This window comes from Mesoplodon mirus, assembly GCF_964341445.2.
Source record: "Mesoplodon mirus genome assembly, chromosome: 10".
Classification (NCBI taxonomy): domain Eukaryota; kingdom Metazoa; phylum Chordata; class Mammalia; order Artiodactyla; family Ziphiidae; genus Mesoplodon; species Mesoplodon mirus.
In genome coordinates this window covers 86,576,955-86,598,168 of record NC_138986.1, presented here as the reverse complement: position 1 = coordinate 86,598,168, position 21,214 = coordinate 86,576,955, and the positions used below count along the sequence as shown (strand labels likewise).

The window sequence follows — 21,214 nt, the reverse complement described above, 5'->3', positions numbered from 1 at the left end:
CACCGAGCCTGCTAGGAGGACCTGGAAGCCACCATAGACAATTCATAACTGAATGGTTATGCAAGAAAACGTGTATTTAATCATAGAAGAACAATTATCTGATGTGACCAGTATTGTAGTTCTCTAGTTTAACAAACGTTTCTTGGGGCAAAACTCTTGATTTCCTGCCACCAAAGCACTTCTGCTCCATCTTCCTAGAAGGTGCCACCAGGTACTCAGATGTTTGAACCAAAAACATAAGGGTTGTCCTGGTTTTCCTGCATCTCCTATAACCATCCATCAACACCATGCTTCTTCCCACTGTCTCCTTTCCAGATCCCTCTGGACGCCTCCAGTATCTCTCACCTGAGCTAATTCAAGGGCCGCCTGACTGGCTTCCTTGAGTCCACCCTTGTTCCTTCAAGTCCTCCTCTCATAAACCAGAGTTAACTTTTGAAAATGTAAATCACACCATGTTGTTCTCTCCCTTGAAATAATTCAGTGGCTCATCAGTGCTTTCAGAGTAAAATCCAGATCCACACGAGGGCCTCCCAGGCTCCGCATGGCTGGCACCTGCCTGTCTGTGGATCACAGCCAAATCGCTGTCCTGCTCGCTGCCCCTGATCTTTCCTCTCCACCACAGGGCTCTTCCTCTCCAGCTAGAATATTCTTTTCTACTCTTATCCTTGAGTGTCTGCTAAATTGTGTTTTCCTTAGCTTGGTCTGTCTGAACCTCCCAATCTAAAGAAGTTCAGCTCCCTCATTCCTCTCTATCACCTGTTTATTTTCTTTATGGCTTTATATTCATAGGTAGATATTATCCAGCTTTATGTTGATTCATTATCAGCCTCACACACTGGACTATAAGCTTCAAAAGGAAAGGAATTTTCCCTATTTACTGATATGTACTAGGGTCCTAACATCTAGTAGGTTAGACACAGCTCCTTGTAACTTTTTGTAATGAATGAGGTTTTCCAAAGGCTAACTAGCAAGCACTGGGGTTTAATATGATATCTTTGGCCCTGAAGACAAAGACACTTGGTTTTCCAATTACTTTGTGATCTTTGGCAAGTCATTTAATTGCGTTTTACTTTGACCACCTGTAAAAAGTCAATAGCCTTTCATGAGGATTAAACCAAAGACAGCTCATTTCTTATACACAGTAGGACATAATATATGTCAGTTTCCTTTTATCCTTCACCTCAACTATTTTCCGCCTCTTATAAAACACCGTGGAAGATCCAAAATTTAAAAAGAAAAAAAATCCTTACATAGAAAGAAACTACGACCTGGTGAGACACCTGTTTCACACAAATATCTTCAGTATGAGCCAAACGGGTATAAGAACTCTTCTTCTGAACTCCAAACCTGCCTACTTCCACTCTTCAATGGTATGTCTCCAGGCATCTCCAGTATAGCATCTCTGGAGCTTAACTCTTGATTTCCACCCACTCTTCATCAAAATATTCTTTCCCTTAGCAGCCTTTTCCATCTCGAACAGGGTACCTCCACCTATCCTTTTCTCAGGGCACTAAACAGTAAGTTATCCTCCATGTTCACCTGCCAGAAGCTCATTCATCACTGTGGTCACTGTTTCTCTTCCAAAACATAACTCAAACTTGGATCCTTATCTCCTCCTTGATGGGCCCCCAAGAGCCCACCAAGATGTGGAAGCAATCTAAATATCCATCGACAGAGGAATGGATAAAGAAGATGTGGTACATATATACAATGGAATACTACTCGGCCATAAAAAAAGAATAAAATAATGCCATTTGCAGCAATATGGATGGACCTAGAGATTATCATACTAGGTGAAGTAAGTCAGACAGACAAATATTGTAGGATGTCACTCATACATGGAATCTAAAAAACGATACAAATGAACTTATTAACAAAACAGAAACAGACTTGTAGATATTGAAAACAAACTTATGGTTACCAAAGTGGAAACATGGGGGGAGGAGGGATAAATCATGAGCTTGGGATGAACACACACACACTACTCTATATAAGATAGCTAACCAACAGCAACAGAAAAGAATGACTTGGGAGGAAAATGAATACAGGAGCTCTACATTTGTGAGCATCATTTCTTTCCCCTCAAACTCAGAAAACGGTTTTGGTCTTTGGATCATAAAACCAAATAACCCAAAATAATCCCCAAATAACAATTACTCTTCCTCACTACACACATGCATGCACAAACACATAAAAACACACACTCTAAGACTGAGTGCTCCATTTCACTATAATAATTTATATGTCATTAAAAAGGGCACACAAACCAATTACAATTTTGCTTTGCCTATGGAGTCTAAATTGTATTGCTCAATAATATACTTACTTTGCTGTTAAGAAATTGATATTTTAGAAGTAAACATTACATATTTCTAATCCACTAGGATACTTTTTGAAATATTATGGATTCTTGGAATAAATTTTAAAGATGATAGAGGTTATCCTCTTTAGTAAAAACATTATTACATTTTAGGGAAGGCAAAGAAAAAATTGAAGGAGTTAGGGAAAGTTAAAAGATAATTAATTAGGCAATGAGTTTGGGGAAAGCAAAAGGAGACTGCCTAGAAAAAAGGAGAGGGCAATTAAGGCTCTCAGTTAATGAAGACAAGATTCTTCAAAAAGAGGAAGGTTCATACTTCAAAAAGTAATAAAGTAACCCAAATGGATATTGAAGTTGACCATTAAAACGTTTTGCAGTGGCAAAGGAAACATTGCAGTATCTTCATCCCAACTATATCCGCCTGTATTCCTACTGCACTTTAGAGCTCTTTTAATAATTTCAGCGTATCAAGCTTTATTTGATATCAGAATATATATTTGGATATATGAACTTTTATCCAATGTAAATCATTCCTGTATGAATTGTTCAGTCCCTACGACTATAACATCCTATTTTGGAGTTATCAGCTGCAACTTGAATAAAATTACTGTCCAGCATATAAGGTTATGTGGCCTTTACAGCCTGTTATTATTGGGTTTTCAATTCAGTTTAACTTTTATTAAAAAGTATCTTCATTCTTTGATGTAACTTTAAAGGAAAAAACACAACTTTTCCCCTAAGCCCATAGTATAAATTTTAATGGTATCTAAAAGAACTGCATTTCAGTTGCTAAATATTTTAGGACATATAAAAAGGGCACACTCATTCACACCTGCTCTCTCGTATTCATATACCACCGACCAAAACAGAAGATAAAATTAAAGAAAACACATTAAACTAACCACATAAATCATTAGTTACATTTCTAAAGTTAAAGTTCTTCACATGAAAAATTACGTGGGCAACAAATGCAGAAATATATTCTGGACTATGCAAAATACATTATTTAAGTACAAAAGAGAACTAATTCATTTATGAATTCAGGAGGATTTAGCACTACAGAATTATTTAATGCATCTATAGAGACAGTTGATACAATTTTGCAGGTGATGGATTACATGTTAAGGAGCAGAAATTATAAAATTAAAGCCGAAAAAATTATTCTGTATAAATCATTCAGGAGGGCTAGGATTTGACTAATGACAAATAAATACATGGAAGAGAGGAGCTTCTTAAGATGGCAAAGTGCAAGTACCAATGAAAAGTTTTTGGGCTATTTGTGTCATTACACTACAGAAGACAACTGCATAACAAACTATTATGGCACGGCACCGGTGATTTTCCAAATTTAGTTATAGTAACTACTTAGAAGTCTGGGATCCTGGCTGCTTTGTTAAATAAACAATAAGTCTATTATTGAGATTAAAAATAACAACAGCAACCAAAACCTTAGGGTCTTAAACTTTGGTAGCAACTTTGGAAGCTCCCTGGAGGAACAGACTGTACATAGGGGGATGGAGTGACCTGACCAAAGTCAAAAACCCTATCAGTAGCAGAGCCCATATCTGGCCCTACATTTGTCTACTACCAATTACTGAGGGCCTATTACATGCCAGATGATGTGTATACCTTTAATCTTTACAATAACTCTTCAGGAAAGATATCATTACCTCTACTTTAGAAAGGAGCACACTGAGGGATTTAGAGACGAAATAACCTGTAGAATGTCAGTTAGTTGTGATATAGCCAAGGTTTGCAGCCAGTCGGGCTCGAAAGCCAGCGTGTTTTCTTGCTTCCTTTTCCTGCTTCCACCGTGTTAAAGAGCATCAGTCTTTAACTTTAACCTGGGTCAGAGTTTTCTGTCAAATTCAGATGAGAAATTTTTATTTTTATTTTTTGGAATTCAGTGAAGGAAACAATGGAGAAGAGGAACAGTTTAGCACAGAATTATTGGTCTAACCAAACAAAATAAGACATTTGAAAAGGTGAAACCATAAAAAGAAAAAAAAATTGATAAAAGGGAATCAGTACTTCTTTTCTCTTCACTGGTTATTGTTGTAGAGGCAAACTGCCATTTCCATAGAGATAAGCAATTATTGCCATAGAGACAGTTAAAATGGGACCATATTTCATATTCACACAAACTCATGGCAACATTCTTCTAATACAGTTGAACAACAAAATCAGAAAGATGGCCTGCTGTGTGACAATTTTAGTGATTCCAAATCCTTATGGCATAAACCAATAGAGACCCGACATGTTATCTTATAACATTCAAATGTTGTGTTTAGTTGGCTTTAGGTTTTACATTTCCATTCTAGGCTGTAAGTATGAGTCTATTAGATTCTGAAGGAACTGATTCAAAGAGAAGAATGAAGTCAGACTGGGAAGACCTATCCTTCCAGCATCTTATAGAGGCAGTGTCTGCAGTGAACTAGGAAGCCATCGCTTTCCAACATCGTCCTGTGCTAATCCCACCCCTGAAAGCCTTTCCCTGATTGGAATCCTCCTCCTGATACCCAGCTGATGGACGGAGGCAAAGCACGAATTCCTTTAGGCAAAGCTCTTCACAGCCTCCTGAGGGCACAAGTCACAGTAACTTCCCTACAGAAACTCATGTTCTCTACAGAGAATAGTTAAAACTCAAATCCAAAACGTTTGTGGCTAGGTCTAGGTGTCAATGCATGTGAAACCCAATAATTCTGTCTGCATTCTCACCAGAAATCTTAATTTTTGAAATAGTGGGTTTCTATCTCAGGACAGCTTCCACAGTTCATGTCCCATACACCAAGATGTAGCCCTAAGACATACCTCTTCACCATCTCTGTAACACACATTTCATCCTTTAGGCTTTAAACTCTTCTTCCTTAGATATGCACAGCTATGCTAGAAGCCAGCTTGTCCTCTGCTTTTCCTGTTCCTGCTTCTACGCTTCTGAGCATCACTGTGACAGTGTATGCTGCACATTTCCTACTGAGGTTTGTGTGACCTTATTAGGTTTCTTCAGAACATGAGCATTTTCCCTGTAAATATAAAATCCAACAGAAATGATGGGCCTAGGCCAAATATTTGGTCTTTACATAGGCATTCTCCCCCAGACAGTTACTGAAGGGATGGAGAACAAATTAATGACAAATAAGTTCACAAAATTTTCACTGGCCAAGATATGTTATAAAAGTTTCAGAAAAAAGCATCATTCAGGCATCGAAAGGTTAAGCCTCATTTTACTTTGATGTAGAAATACAGAATACATGAGTAAGATTTCCCTAGAGTCATATCAAAAGCTACAGTGAAGTTCTTTATGTGACAGAAGTAGGTTAGCGTGTGGTTGGTTGAGCAAGATAATGAAACAAATCTTTAACTTTCAATTACTAAGATGCAAAGGGATAAAAAATGCATCCACTCTGGGGCTTCCCTGGTGGCACAGTGGTTGAGAGTCCGCCTGCTGATGCAGGGGACACGGGTTCATGCCCCAGTCCAGGAAGATCCCACATGCCGCAGAGCGGCTGGGCTCGTGAGCCATGGCCGCTGAGCCTGCGTGTCCGGAGCCTGTGCTCTGCAACGGGAGGGGCCACAACAGTGTGATTCCCGTGTCCCGGAAAAATAAAATGTATCCACTCTGAATGGAAAGCACTGATGAGAACACATCGCGTGGGTGCCCTTAACGCTCTGGCAGCAAGGTTGTATCATGAGTATTTGTGAAAGCGTTAATTTGGGAAACACTGTATAATACAAGGGATGCTTTACCAAAGCTTTTCTTGGAAAGCCTTAGAAATACAAGTAGAAACAAACAAATAAAAGCATTTTCCTATGCATTGTACTCAAATGGCACTTCTGAAAAGGGTTTCTTAGAATAACAGTCACTGTCTGATACTAAGGAATTTTCATTAAATGGATACTCAGATGATGTACACATAAGGTGCTATAAGAAAGGAGGCATGCCAAAGTAGCAACATGTAGACTCTCTATTCTTTCTTTTTTAACATATATTCTTTTTCATATTCTTTTTGGGCAGGGGAGGGAGGGATTGGGAGGCTGGGATTAGCAGATGTAAACTAGTATATAGAGAATGGATAAACAACAAGGTCCTACTGTAGAGCACAGGGAACTATATTCAACATCCTATAATAAACCATAATGGAAAAGACTCTATTCTTTCTTAACAGTAAATTAAACCAGGGTAAAGAAGTAAAAACTATTCAAGATCCAGAGACCATGTGAGCGATTCACAGCAGAGCAGTAGTTAGGATTAGAGCTATTTGCTGGCAGAGTACAGGGACACTATAGGGAAAGTTTATGGCATCTAGGTTACTCAAAATGAGAAAGAACAGCTATTAACAATGTTTTCTAGTTCAATTTTTTTCAGGGACAAGAAGTACTGTTTAATAATGACTCCATGAATAATCGTGTCCTTGTGTATGGCTGTATAAAGCAGATTAGATAGATAAACCTGGAACTATGTAACAATGTAACAATTATGCAAATATGTAACCATTATTGTATGTAACTATGTAACTATTATGTAACTATTTTCACCCCAGTTACCTTCTAAAAGAACACAGACCTACTGTTAATTTGAAACACTATCACATGATGAGAGTTTTCTATGTTGAGGTCCAGGGTTGTAATTATGTAAGTATTACTAGTAGAAATAACATTTTTTAAATTGAAGAGATAAAGGTTTGCAAAGACCTTTGCAAAGATCTTTGCAACTCAGATAATAAACTTTTATTTATTATTTATTTTCCAAAAAAACTAAAAAAAATACAAAATAGTTTAAGTAGGATGAAGCTGACAAGTTTATGCCTGGACTTAGTTGATCCATAAGTGTTCTTCCATTCTTGAGGTCCCAGGACTTTATAAATAGAAGAAAAAACACAAAAATGGTAGGAAAGGTAGAATTTATTTCATGTGTTAACTGGTAGCTTTAAAAAAGTCATTTTAATGAGCAATTTCATTCTAGCTTTTGACTAAGGATTCAGGGGGTGTAATGATGACAGAATGCTCATGGCTTCAGAGGATAGAACTGCTTAAACTGCAAGAGCGAGTATTTGTGTTGGACTCAGGAACAAGACTACATAAAAAAGAAACAGCATGGTGACTATATTCAACAATTGTCTATTATATATTTGAAAGTTGCTAAGAGAGCAGATCTTAAAAATTCTCACCCAAGAAAAAAAATTGTACCTATATGTGGTGATGAATGTTAACTAAAGTGATTATGTTAGTCATTTCACAATATATACATATATCAAATCATTATGTTGTAAACCTAAAATGGATACAATGGTATATGTCAATTATATCTTGATGAAAATACTTTAAGGAAAAAATAAACGAAAGAGATTGCTGTGGATACTAAATTTTAGAGACATTTAAATGGCCAGCAAAGGAGGTTTATGACATTTGCTTATAGTATAGAGATTTGGAAACTAACCTGTCTTGTTTTTGTAGTTGGGTTCTTGGAAATGAAGTGGAAACATTTCCTTGACAATCTCTTTCTTACACACCCTATTTCTAGCCATCAGTAAACTCGGTCAGATGTACCATTAAAATACCTCCAGCATCTGGCCTCTTCCCACTATTTCCCCTGGCATCTGGTCCAAACCACAGAGTTCTCTCGCCTGGCCTATTGCCATAATTACCCTCCCGTCGCCCTGTATGCTCTCATACCCCCAACAGTCCATAGTCAGAATGGTCCTTTCAGGACATATACCAGATCCGGTTGCTTTTCTGCTCAAATCCTTGAGTGGTTTTGCATCTTGTTCAGAGACCTACAGTCAAACGCCCTCCACAGTCTGGTCCTCACTCCCCTTCCACCTCTCACAGTGCCTCTGTCAGCCACTCCACCATCAGCGGCCTCCTCCAGGCCTCTACGGTGCCAAGCACATGGACACATCCTGGCCTTTGTGCTGGTTCCTTCTGATGGAGATAGTCTGTCCCCACATGTCACCGTGCCTCATGCCCTCAAGGCACCCAGGTATATACTCAACTAGCACTTATTCCCGACCATCCCCCCATCCTCTCTCCCCTCTGTGTCCCCCTTCTTGATGACTTGTCTTCACATCACTTAGAACCACTGGGCATGTCAGAGGGTGCTTGACTGACCTCTGCCCCTGCCGCAAAACACAAGTTCCATGAGAGCAAGAGCTTCATTCGATTTGTTCACTGAGAAATCCCCAGAACTTAATACAGAACATGGCACCCTCTTAAAGCCAGTTAAATCCATGCATTATTCCCAAACTATTACACTGACACTAGGGAGCATCTAAATGGGGTTCTCAGTTGGGTGGAAGGGAGCCCATCATATCCCCATAAGGAGTATGTCTTTCTTACCACTAAAAGAGTCTGGTATGGCCCTTTCTCAGCAGCCTCCCCAGAGCGCTTCACCCCAACCATTTGGAATAACTGTATCATAGAAAATGCAATGAGATAATTCCTAGTAAATGAGAAATAATCAAAGAACTCAATGCTGCATATTATTCCAAGCCACAGTTTTTAAATGCTGCTTGAACTATTTATTTTCTCAAGGGAACCAGTATGTTAGTATCATTAAAAAAAAAAAACAGGTATTTTTAGTTTGTTCTTTCTGACCTACAGAAATACACACCATTTGCTTCACAAGTCTAGGAAGAAAACGTGAAGTGAGCCAGGCAGAGAAGGTAGAATCTGACACTTCCAGACTCAAGTCTAGCTGACTGAACCAACGTCAGGTGCTACAGATAAACAACAACAAGAAGAAGATGTTAAACTGTGTATTTTTCAGGCTCAGTGTCAACTCACTACAGGCATCTTTTCTCCAAAGAAAGGAAGTTAAACAAGTGATGGAGGTGTATGAACCACAAAATGAAGCAGTGACAGAAAGGAAAACAGGCCTAGAAAGAGAAGCCACTTTATTTTTATAAGTACATCATCAGATTGAAGACGGATTTCTCAATTGAAGAACAAGATATTTTCTAAAGGAATGATTAAATTTACCAGTGAGTGTAAGAAATAACATAGGTTTGATGTTGATGAGACAGCATTGTGGAGAAAAAGGAGATGTCAAAATTGCATCATGCCATTCTTAAGATTGAATTTGGATTCGATTTCATAAAACACCAAGTATGAATGTTCATTCTGAAAAGCCCAGCATTTCCTATTTCTAAACCAAGAATAGACAATGCTGTTTAGCTTGGCAGAGAAAAATGTCTTAACATTACTGTTTTCAAGGCACTGGCCTTATTGGATTACTAGAGAAAAATGGAAACTATACTTTCCAGAATATTCTATCTCTAAGGGTGTATATAGGGGTGACTTCTGAAATTCCTTACAGCCAATAACTTTAATATTCTGTATCTTGAGACTTTTTTAGCCTAACAATATTCCTTTTTTATCTGATATTTCAACTTTGAAGAGTTCCTAAGGAACTGTTGTGAGATAGTATTACATGGATGGAGCAACATTGATCTGTGCAAACTAAATCCTTAGAGATAATTGTTACGGGTAAATCCATTGAAACCACCTAAAGAGCTTGGATATTTAGATCTTGTTCATTGTGTCTGTGCTTTTCCTGGAGAACTCTTATGTTTTACCACCAGCAATCACATAAGATTTTTCTTAACTCCACTACTCTGAACTTTATTAGCAATTGATATTAACTACAGCATTGTTTTGAAATGTTCTCTCTCTCCTATTAATTACATGCCACTGATTTTCTACTGCCCTGTTCTGGAACTCCTACTACCTCTGACTATTCTTATTCTGATATCTGTAATGATTCTTTGTTTTTGGTTTTTTTTTCCCCTCAACATTGATTTCTGTTCTATAACTTACATGATCTCTTCCTAGTATAATGTAAATTTTATTTGCAAACAAAATATATTTCTTAACTTGGTTTATTACTATACATACTTTTTCAGGTAATAATATATCATAGAGATCTCTCCATAGTCATATATAGAAAAAATTTTTGAGATATAATTGACATATAACATTAGCTTCAGATGCACAACATAATGATTCAATATTTTTATATGTAGTGAAACTATGACCACAGTAAGTCTAGTTATCATCCATCACCACACATAGTCAGGATTTTTTTCTTTTTAAATATAGGCATCATCTTCCATCTTACCCCTCTTATTACTGTCCTGATAACTGAAAAAAGCTTTTCTGGCTTCAACCATCACTTTTATGCAGTTGACTACCAAAGGTATATCATAAATTTGACTCCTCTACCAAAACTCAAGACCACATTTTATTTTTCCACTTAAGGGGTACATTTGCATTTAAACATTAATATGTGGAAGACACTCTCAAATGTTCGTTGAATAAATATAATCCCAATTCCTCCCTTCTCTCTGACACCACATTCAGTTACAGAATGCCATCATTTCTACCCTCAGAGTCTCAAACTGATAATTACATTTTGGTTTCTATACTTACTACCGCTAACTCAAGTCTTCATTATCTCCTGCAAGGATTATTATAAAAAGCCTTCTGATCTCTGTGTTTAAAATATGTTTCAATCTCAATAAATTTTATTTCTGCTGTAACCTGGGTCTTTCCAAGGCACAGATCTCACCCATCCATGAATCCTCAGGAGCTCCCTACTCTCTTCGGAATTGGGAAGCATGTTACACCATGTCTCGGCATGCCTCTCCAAGTTTATCTCATTTCCTTTACTTCCATACATAGGTGTCTTTATCAAAATAGACCACGTATCCCCTAAGCACTATCTCAACTTGGACAACTCTATACTGTATTTGCTAAAAGAATGTTCTGGAATGTCACCATCTCCTTGCCACTCACTGTGCCTCATGTTGGACTGTCAACAATCCAGCCATCCTTCAACATCTACACTAAATGATTCCTTCTTTAAGAACATTTTCCAGTCCCTTACATGGAACAACATCTCTCGGAATGAATCTCTGTAACATTTGGTTTCCATGACACACACCAAAGTGCACTTGGTATGTTATTCATCTATGTAATTCTTTTATGACCACAAATGGACTGAAAGCTCTTTGTAGATGAGAAGCTTATTCCTTTACTGACCTGAATCACTAAGGAAAGGGTTTGCTTATAGTAAGAGATAAATTCTTTTTGTTTTTAACTGAACACAGTCAGTGGGCTGCAACATACATCACATGACAGATCCTCCTTGAATTCAGTTTGGTGAACACAATTCAGGTTTTAAGTCCAAAACTAAAACACTTAATTTCTAAAGAATAGGCTATTCTCACCAATAAATAAGGTAAACACAATATGCTACTTGAAGTGATTATGGAAAATATACGACTAAAATCATAATAAAGAACCATAAAACACTCTGCCACAACTTTAGACAAATGCTCTAGAGCAGCTGTCATCCATGCACTTGCCCTGTCACTCTGATCAGGTGAGGTCGCATACATCCTGTTCTGTCTTGGGAACTGCAAACAGCTGGGCCTCAAACAATGTGCTTGTCTCCCCTTCAGTGCATGCTCTACTTTGTTTTACATTACTGCCTCCAAAAATTCTAAATATCTCTGAGTCATGAGTAATGTTTATCCCTTAATTCTATTTTATAATAAAATACATACACAAATGTTAAAAGAATGGACAGTTTCAAGAGACAGTGTGGTTCAATTTGGCAATTGGGAGTTTTCAGAAGGCTTTTCTGAGGGGGATTTCAGGAAAGTGATGAGAGAAGAATGGGGCTGAAAAGAACTGAAGAGAAAATGTTTGGAGAGAAATGGTAGAAAGTCAGTTTAAACACTCTTCAAGAAATATTCTTGTTGAAGAAAAATAACTTGAATGCATATTAAATCATATTAAGATATAGTCCCCCTGACCTAATCGATAATAAATATTTTAAAAATATATTGAAAAATTCACACTTTTCACTGAAGAAGATCACTTGCTTGTACAGCATATTTAGAACATGTAGAATACAACTCTATGATAAACTGAGGCATATTGAAAATTTAAATCTCTCTGTAGTACATCAATTTTTCATATTCATTCATTTATTGAGTAATTATATAAGCTACTTAGTAGTGTTTACTAAGTGCTCACTAAATTGTATTTATTAGAATTTATCATGTGTCTATTTTGAATGTCATATTCATATGTGATATGAAAAATACTCAATTACTTTATAAATGCATTGGTTTGTTTAACACCTTTGTTCATAGAATACGTTTTTACCAAGGCTTGTGTTAATAAATTTTTGAGGTCATAAGTCATTTGAGAAATTGATCAAAGCTATAGACCTGTTCCCTCCCACAACGAACAGGCTCACATTTATACCAACATGCTCATAGTTAGAATGTAAGAGCATTTCAGTCATCAAAAGCTGACACAGGTAGGGACTCTTTTCAGATAAAAGAAGCTTCAAAACTTTTCATTTGAATTATTTTGGAAGAAAATCTTTCCAAGACATGTCACTAATTTTCCTGCCATCTTAGTCAGATTACAGAAACTTTTATCTTGATGAATAATGCTGTTCCCACCATATGGGCTCCACTCTGCCAGGTTCTTTCAGAACTTCTTTTTCTTTATTGTTTCAGGTATTCTATTTGCTATGTATGTGATTCTAACAGCACCATCTCTGCTCCCAACCCTTTCTGTCAAAACCAGGAACCAGAAAACAGAAAGCCCAAAACTATTTAAAGTTGAAATAAAATAAGCTATCTGCAAGGTTCTGAGACTCTCTTATTAAATGGTATAGTCTTTCTTTTATTTGTGGTTATTCAACTCTGTCTCTTTCTTCAAAAGCTTATCTATATTCCAGAAAAGTGAGGTGCTGTGCATACAGGCTTTATAAAAATATTCGTAGTCTCTATAAGACATGATGATCTTTTGAAGTTCTTTAAGGAGTCTTTTTTTAATTATTTATTTTTATTTATTTATTTATTTTGTACAGCAGGTTCTTATTAGTTATCTATTTTATACATATTAGTGTATACATGTCAATTCCGATCTCCCAGTTCATCACATCACCACCCACCCCCATCATTAAGGATACTTGTTCCAACACACTGAAAAAAAAATGGGCATAAGCAATAAACAAACTTTCTTAGTTACCTAGTCTCTATTTATCACTAACATGCTTTGTGTATGTGTGTCTGTGAGCTTGCAAGCATGTGTGTGTGTGTGTGTGCATGTAAGATCGATGTTGGATAATTAATATTTGGACTTAGGACATAAAACAAATGCCAACTCACACAGTTTACAAGTTGTCATTGCAAATTATTCTCTCTGTGTGCCCTTGTCCAAAAACATTGGACATATCTGACACAACACTATAGTCATGCTTTACATATACTAGTATCAAATTGGATAACAGGAAGAATGTGAATAGTAAGTGATTATTATTTATATTACCCAATTTGATACGAGTGGATTGCGATGGTTAATTTTATGCATCAACTTGACTGGGAGAGGGATGCCCAGATGGCTGGTTAAACCACATTTCTGGGCGTGTCTGTGAGGATATTTCTGGAAGAGACTAGCATTTGAATCAGTAGACTGAGTAAAGCTTTCCCTCACCAATGCAGGTGGGCATTTTCCCATCCATTGAGGGCCTGGATAGAACAAGACGTCAGAGGAAGGGTAAATATGCTCTCTGCTTATCCTGGACATAAATCTTCTCCTGCCCTTGGACATTAGCACTCCTGATTCTTAGGTCTTTGAATTCAAAGTGGGGCTTAACATCATTGGTTCTCAAGCCTTCGGGTTTGGACTAGAATGACACCATCAGCTTTCTGGGCCTCCAGCTTTCACAGAACGGATCTTGGAACTTCTCAGCCACTGAAATTGCATGAACCAATCTCCCAAAATAAATCTATTTCTATGTACCTACAGATATCCTATTGGTTCTACTTCTCTGAAGAACTCTGACTAATATATGGATATACTTTGGAAAATTCTTAAATATTATTGAGAATAACCTTCTTCTGGTCATCAAACAACAGTAAGTCAGTCCCTGGGCTAGTATTTGGAGAAACCAAAATAAATAAAATATCTTTTGGGTGGTGTAATAATGTTTGGGATACTTATTCACAGAATATAACCTTTTCTTATATGGATAATCAGTGAAGCGATCAGAAGGCCAAACAATCACACTGTCCTTACACAAGACTGAAGACAATATAGGACAATATTGGTTTTACTTGCAGCATTAAATTGCTTTGTCACTATGCTTAATATACTTCTTAAAGCTTAGTGATGATAAAGGAAGTAGGCAAACCTAGGCAAAGCATAATTTTCACACAAAAACCCCACAAATTTTTCAAAAATACAATTTTGGTAAGTCAAAAGAAAGGTAAAGAGGAATAAAGATTTGCAATTTATGGATATTTATGGAATTTTTGTCGTAAATAATACTAGTACTATAGGGCATTTGGTATGCTGTTATTCAAACAGCCTACTTTAAGTTCAAATTTAAGTTACTAGACTCTAAGATTGGTTTTGGTTTTTAAAGTTTTTCCAAACACATTCTGAACAAGTGTCATGTTTCGATCTGATAATACTTTTATTTAGCCATGTGTTTTAGAATTAGGTGCTAACATTAACAAAAATCAAGAAAAAACAGCTCTTTGCTTTTTACCCCTCTGTTTTTCTTGTAAATTACTATTGTCCAATCTGGCGTAGCAGCCTTCCTGGTTCCTTCCTCCCCAAAAAAGTCATAGGCCCTTAGAAGAGTGGTTCCATCTTGAATGACCAGCGTCCCCAGAATCTCTCTAGGGTTTTCCTTCCATGTGTCCCAAACTCATAGCCTAACTTGCTACCCGCCTTTTCCACAGATTTTACCTTTCCTCTCTTTGCCCAGCCACTTTTGGAATGGATATTTTATTTGGATTTTCTCTGATTTCTGAATTCATCCTTCAATAAAGATACTATTTTCGGTCACTTTTTCTTCTCCTTGTCCATAGCAAGGACAGGTCCCTTCATGCATGAACCAGTGCAAGCTGCTGGACATCTACTCTCAGGAAAAGTTTGGGCCCTCCACCACCTCTGGAAAGTGGATTAAGGCATAACTCTAACTCGTAAGGCCTCAAGCTGCATGAAGATGGCATGTGGGCATGGAACCATCTTCAGACCTTTGAGGTCTCCATTACACAGGTTCTCTTCAAATGAAGAATATTACCAGTAGTTAGCTATTACCAGTTACAAGTTGAGGTCACCCTGGTAGAATATATCTCAGAGTCAAATAAGTCACTATAGGACTAAAGGACCTTCTGAAGAAATCAAATATAAAACGAACCACCAAAGCTGTAATCATAAAAATGTTATGTTCTATACCATGTGAACTCCCCTAGTTAATCCCTTCCCAAAGTTAGATCTCTTCCTGATCTAGAAACTAAAACTTAAACATCCTTTGAACAAGAATGTGAGATAAGATATTGATTTAAACACATCTTTATCTACAGTTAGTAGTCTTCATATGAAGATTGCTAAAACATGACAATGAAAGAAAATCTGAGTCATAGTAACATCACAAGAGGAAGCTGTAAAGAAATAAAACTGTAAACCTATATCAACTCAATGCATATACAATTAGGAAGAATATTTCTTTGTTCTTGCAGTTTTTTTAACTACAAAAAGAAATGTGCCATTTGGTTAACATAATTGCTGTTGACTGACTGTACAATAACTGTAACACTGTAAGAGGCCATGTGGATTTTGCTTCTCTGTGTAATTCCTCCCTCTAAAAGACAATGTTATAGACAGCTAAAGGAAGAAAGATTTTCACTTTACATTACAGAATCCACTACAGAGACCCGAGAGACGCACCGTGTCCTGGAAGTTACTCAAGAAAACTTCGGCAGCAGCAGCATTGTGACAACGACCCCTAAAGGTCTCTGAAGAGTCCCACCCTTATGGAGATTCAGCACCTCTTTGGGACCCCCAGCAAGAAAGTGACTCGGCATCTTCATGAACAGTGTTTGCAAGACCACGAAAGCTTATTTTTTATATAATCACATAGTATATACGGTATATTTTCAACATGAGATTGGATAGCAATAAACATTTGCTATATATGTGTACAGATAAATACAACTAAGCTTAAATAAATGTACATAAATACACTCAGATGAATGCAAATGTGTGTGTGTAGGTATGTGTCTATAGTGCATATGTGGTTGGCCCATTGAAAAATCAGACACCAAATATCCACAATACATTACTCATGTAGACTCAAAGATATGAACAGTGGGTACCACACTTAAAAATGTATGACTCAGATACTTGCAAATTTTTTTTAAAATTCAGTCAGATTTTGGGAAAACATCCTATTTCTTACCTACATTTCCAGTCATTAAGTATGAATTCTGAAAGTCCATCATCCCCATTCCAACAATGTGTATAAAATCTTCAATCACCTGCATTAACTCTATTGAGCCCGGATAAATCTACAAAAATAAGCAAAGGTTAGATGGAATTTTAAAAATTTATGTAATAAAATATATAACTGGAATTTTAAAAAGACACAATGAGATCATAAATGAGCTCTGATTTATTTGAAAACATTTCTCCAACTAGCAGCAGCTGTATTATTTTTGTTTTTACTTTTTAAAATTATTTTTAATCATTTTATTTTATTTTTAAATTTTTATTTATTAATTTATTTGTTAACCCATCTAACAGTTGTATATTTTTTGAACAGTTGAGAATGACATCAAATGTAAGACAGCAAGAACTCTGGAGGTGATATGATGCCGTGATTAATCCTTCATAAATCCAAGAAAACTCAAAATATCTAACAGATTGTACACTTAGAAGTAGCATGTCTTTACTTTTTATGGGTTCCTTTCCTCACTTAAATATAACATAGAACAAACACTGAAATTTGGGGGCTTTTTACATTTTTTTTTACTTAGCAACTGTACAATGAACACTGGGATAAAAAATAATTATTATTGCCATCATGAATATTTAAAGACTATGAAGTTCACTGAAAAATAACTATCTTGGGAGAGACATTTATTTCTAATAATTGTAATAGCTGCTGTATGAATAATAGCGTTGGCAGTACTTGCAGGATCATAAAACAGCTCTAGTATAGATGTTTCGCATGTACATATGTAAGACACACCCAACACCATCCGCCTCATACACTGCAAACAGATGAGTGTTTGCTTAAAGACGACCTGATTCTGGCAATAGCTCAGAACGAGTGGAATGTGAGGTCCATTTGAAAAGATAGATGAATTTTAGCATGTGTAACCCATCATGCTGACAAAGTCAGTCTGCATTATATAACCAGATTAAAGCAGAAAGTCTTTTGAAGTTACATTCCTTGCTTTTAGCCATTCAGCACCACTGCAGCTTCAAGCCATGAAAAATTTAAGTGGATTAGAGAATTTTAATGGCTTTGTATTTGCAAAGGCTTGTGCAGAAGGGGGAGAGACATTCTAATTAGCAGAAAGACATGTCGGGCAGGGTAGCCAGCAGGCACAGTATGTATATTTTACAGGAGCTTGTGGCTGCACCCATCCAAAAATCAGACACCTCGAATGCATCATATACTTACTCACATATGGTTGAAGACATGAACAATGGTTATTACAGTTAGAAACATATGGCATAGATAGTTGTATTTTTTTTTAATTTCAGGAAGATTTGGGGACAAATGCTATTGCTTACCTATTCCATTCCTGAAATGTGTGTGAAATTTCCTCCCCATTCCAAAAATGTGTGTGAAATTTCCATCAGCTCCAAACTTCCTGCTGCTACTGTATTTTTCTTCTATTTTTGGTGCGTGTAGGTGTGTGTGTCTATGAGTATGTGTAGTGTGTGGGTAAATACAAATTAAAAAGAAGAGGCTTAATCCTCCCTGTTGAAAATAGAGAAGAGACTCCCTCCCTAACCCCTTGCCCCCCTCCCTTAAGAACATTTACTTTAGAAAACGTGTCATGGTTAAATTCTTTCTCTGTCTCTTTGAAATGCATGTAAACCTTTTTGCAAGTTAAATAGCCTCTTCTCAGCTTAAGGACCTAGGGATGTCTCTCCGTGGAAAGTAATCCTCCAGATTTCTGTGCGGTGGGAGGGGCAGTGGGAGGGTTAGACCCTGCCTTAAGCAGGTGCCTCGCTCTGAGTTGCAAAACTGCCCGCAGTCATTAAGATATCAGAGCTCATTTTTCCTTTGGATAAAGCCAATTAACTAACAAGATGGTCACCCCAATTACCCAGTGCATTTAAGATGAACTACCGAAAGTCCTCTTACTTGAGAACTAGCTACTCTTTGCCTCAAGAACACGTGTGTAATGAGTTGAACATCCGCTCGTCTGTATTAAAGGATGAGGTTTCTCTGTCTTTGCATCTCTTAGTGAACTGCCTGTGATGCACGCCACATTCTGGCTTAATGCCTATTCAATAATAAAACTGTTTTCTTTCCTGTCTACTTTGGGGAGAGGTTTTCTAGGGTGGCAGCAGATTTTATTTGTAGTTATATGTTCCCAAGAGTTTTCAAGTGTCATAGAGCCGGGGCTGACTTTTTTTTTTTTTTTTTTTTTCCTGTAAAGGGTCAGAGAGTGGCTTTGTGGATCACGGGGTCTCTGTTGGAACAACTCAGCCATGTCCTTGCTGTACCATACCAGCCATAGGTACTGTGGCCAGGATCCCAAACTTTATTTACAAAACAGGTGCCAGCGTGGATCTGGCTCAGCGGCCACAATTTATGCACTCCTGGAGAGACACAGGAGAGTTCAGTATAAAAAGGAAATACTGATGATCAAAATGATCATGGCTGAAACGGACTGTCCATTCCAACTACAATGATGGTGTATAAAACAGTGCTATATAGAATGCAGCCTCTTTTTTTTTTCACTTTAGTATACTGTGTTTTTAGTAGGATGCTTTAGCTAAACATAGTTTCATCCTTCATAACTGGGGTTTATGTGTAGTGAACAAACTACGAAATGACATTGTTTATTGTCCAAAAGTGTGAGTTCTAATGGCAAAACCCTTCTGACTTCAATATTCACCATTTTACTCAGCTAGTCTTCCAAATGCACACAGAGCTATGCTTTATATTATATTTTGTTGAGACTATTCCTCTAAAATAGACAAAGGATTGTCTTTGGTAGATTTTAAACAGCTCTTATTTCTGAAGAGTTCACCCTATGTGCCAAAAACTTGGAGGCTCATTTACCACTTGGCTGCATTTATGAAAACACTGCTACAGAATAGTTGCTTTTATTTCAAATAGTTACTTCAAAGAAGCATTAAGGATCATCACTACTGAAAAATATTTAAAAGATAAGAATATAGTTAACTCAAAATCACAAGTAAAGAGGTGGATTATGGAGTCAGGATTTTCCATTGACATAAAGTTCTGCCACTGTTCATTATTTGCTCAAGTTGGGACCTTGCAGTAAATAACACCATCTGATGGATTGCAGTCTTGTTTTAAATAGGGTATTATACATTTGTTCTAAATATATCCATAATTAATAGTCTCCAGCACTCTACAAAGATGTGCTTAGCCTCTGCAGTGTATTCTAAGGAAAGACACCATTTTCTCACAGTGAGTGAAGGAGGTTCTCCTCTACAATGAAGCCAAGGACAAATACATAACTCAAACTAGTAGGAAAAGATAGATTCAGTGTCTTAAACTAAGGAGTGATTTTTTTTTCTTGCTATGGCCAGAAGCATAGCACTTGTACCTGATAATGAGGTGGACCCACACTGGACTATTTTTAGAGTCTATCCATAGAGTTCCTATGATAATAGAAATAAAGGGAATGCTTTACTCCTGAAGGACAAGAATATGATTATAAAGGGAAAGGGAGAGAGAGGGTCCACTTTAACCTCAGGAAATATTCATTTTCAATATTGCATTGTTCTCATGGAATTTTTAACAAGGGTCAAGTAGAAAACTTTTAAATTAAATTTCCACAGGATTTTAATAAACATGCTTGTTCTCCCTTTCTTAACTTCTAACTCACATTTTCTGAGATTTAGAAAAAATAGTATTAACCATGTGTCAGTGAGCATAGCACAAATGGCAGGGCCAGGAATTTTTAAAACAATAACTAAACCAATAAGGCTACTTGCTACAGTTACCATGCTTAGCAGAAAGAGAAAAAAAGCAGAATACATTTCTTTTAATGAGAACTCATTTTCACAGTTCTTGGCTTTGAATCAAAATGCACATCTGTATACATAATTCAGATTATACATAACAGAGTAAATACAAATGATTTTACTAGTTAGTACTCCCACAGTTTAGTTTGCAATGTGCCCTTTTAGATTAGCTGTTTTTCCTATAGTCTGTAGACAGGAAAGAAAATGATGGGTAAGGCATAGAGTCATTATGTATTAATACCTTAAAGTTAAACATTACTTAAACCTGCTCTGTTTTATCACATTTTAAATGTCATTGATTCCATAGATTGTTATGATAAAGGAGGTCACTTGTTTTCTCTAAAATCAGTACGAGATAATCTAGAACGACTTTAAAATTTTTCCTATTATGTTCTTGGAATGGCGAGCCATTACTTTTTTTTCACATATTATGAAGCCTTATTTAACCAACTTCATTTTAATTTCTGAAATAACTTCAGCTTTACCTGTTGTGCATCTTCCCACTTTTCCTTGTTGTCTTCATCTAGAAGGTTGCTAACTATTTGAAAGAAGTTCTGTAAATTAAATTAGATAAAAGGTTTAATGTTACACGAGGGAATATCCTTTCCAACAACATCTGTTTGAACTGATCCTGCTCTGAGGGTATAAACACTTTGCAATACTGCTTGATGACCCTAACATGCTATTCTAGAAGATCTCTGAGGACCCTCTCTCAGCAACATGATTCTGGGATTTCTAGAGAATGTCACATATTCAGAAGACATCACAATAGGCACGGCACTTACTTTCTATCACAGTTATATGCTCTGCATTCCACTCTGTCATGCCACCGTA

General features: G+C 36.8%; 1 protein-coding gene across 1 annotated transcript in view; it reads right to left on the bottom strand.

Moving 5' to 3' along the window:
• The window catches only part of ADGRB3 (adhesion G protein-coupled receptor B3), a gene marked incomplete at both ends in the record, with an annotated part of 796,225 nt that overhangs the window by 380,303 nt on the left and 394,708 nt on the right, over positions 1-21,214 (bottom strand). Inside the window, 2 exons of the mRNA XM_082633456.1 lie at positions 16,596-16,704; positions 20,866-20,934. Coding sequence (XP_082489582.1) covers positions 16,596-16,704; positions 20,866-20,934 — 178 coding nt within the window. The remainder of the gene's footprint in view (positions 1-16,595; positions 16,705-20,865; positions 20,935-21,214) is intronic.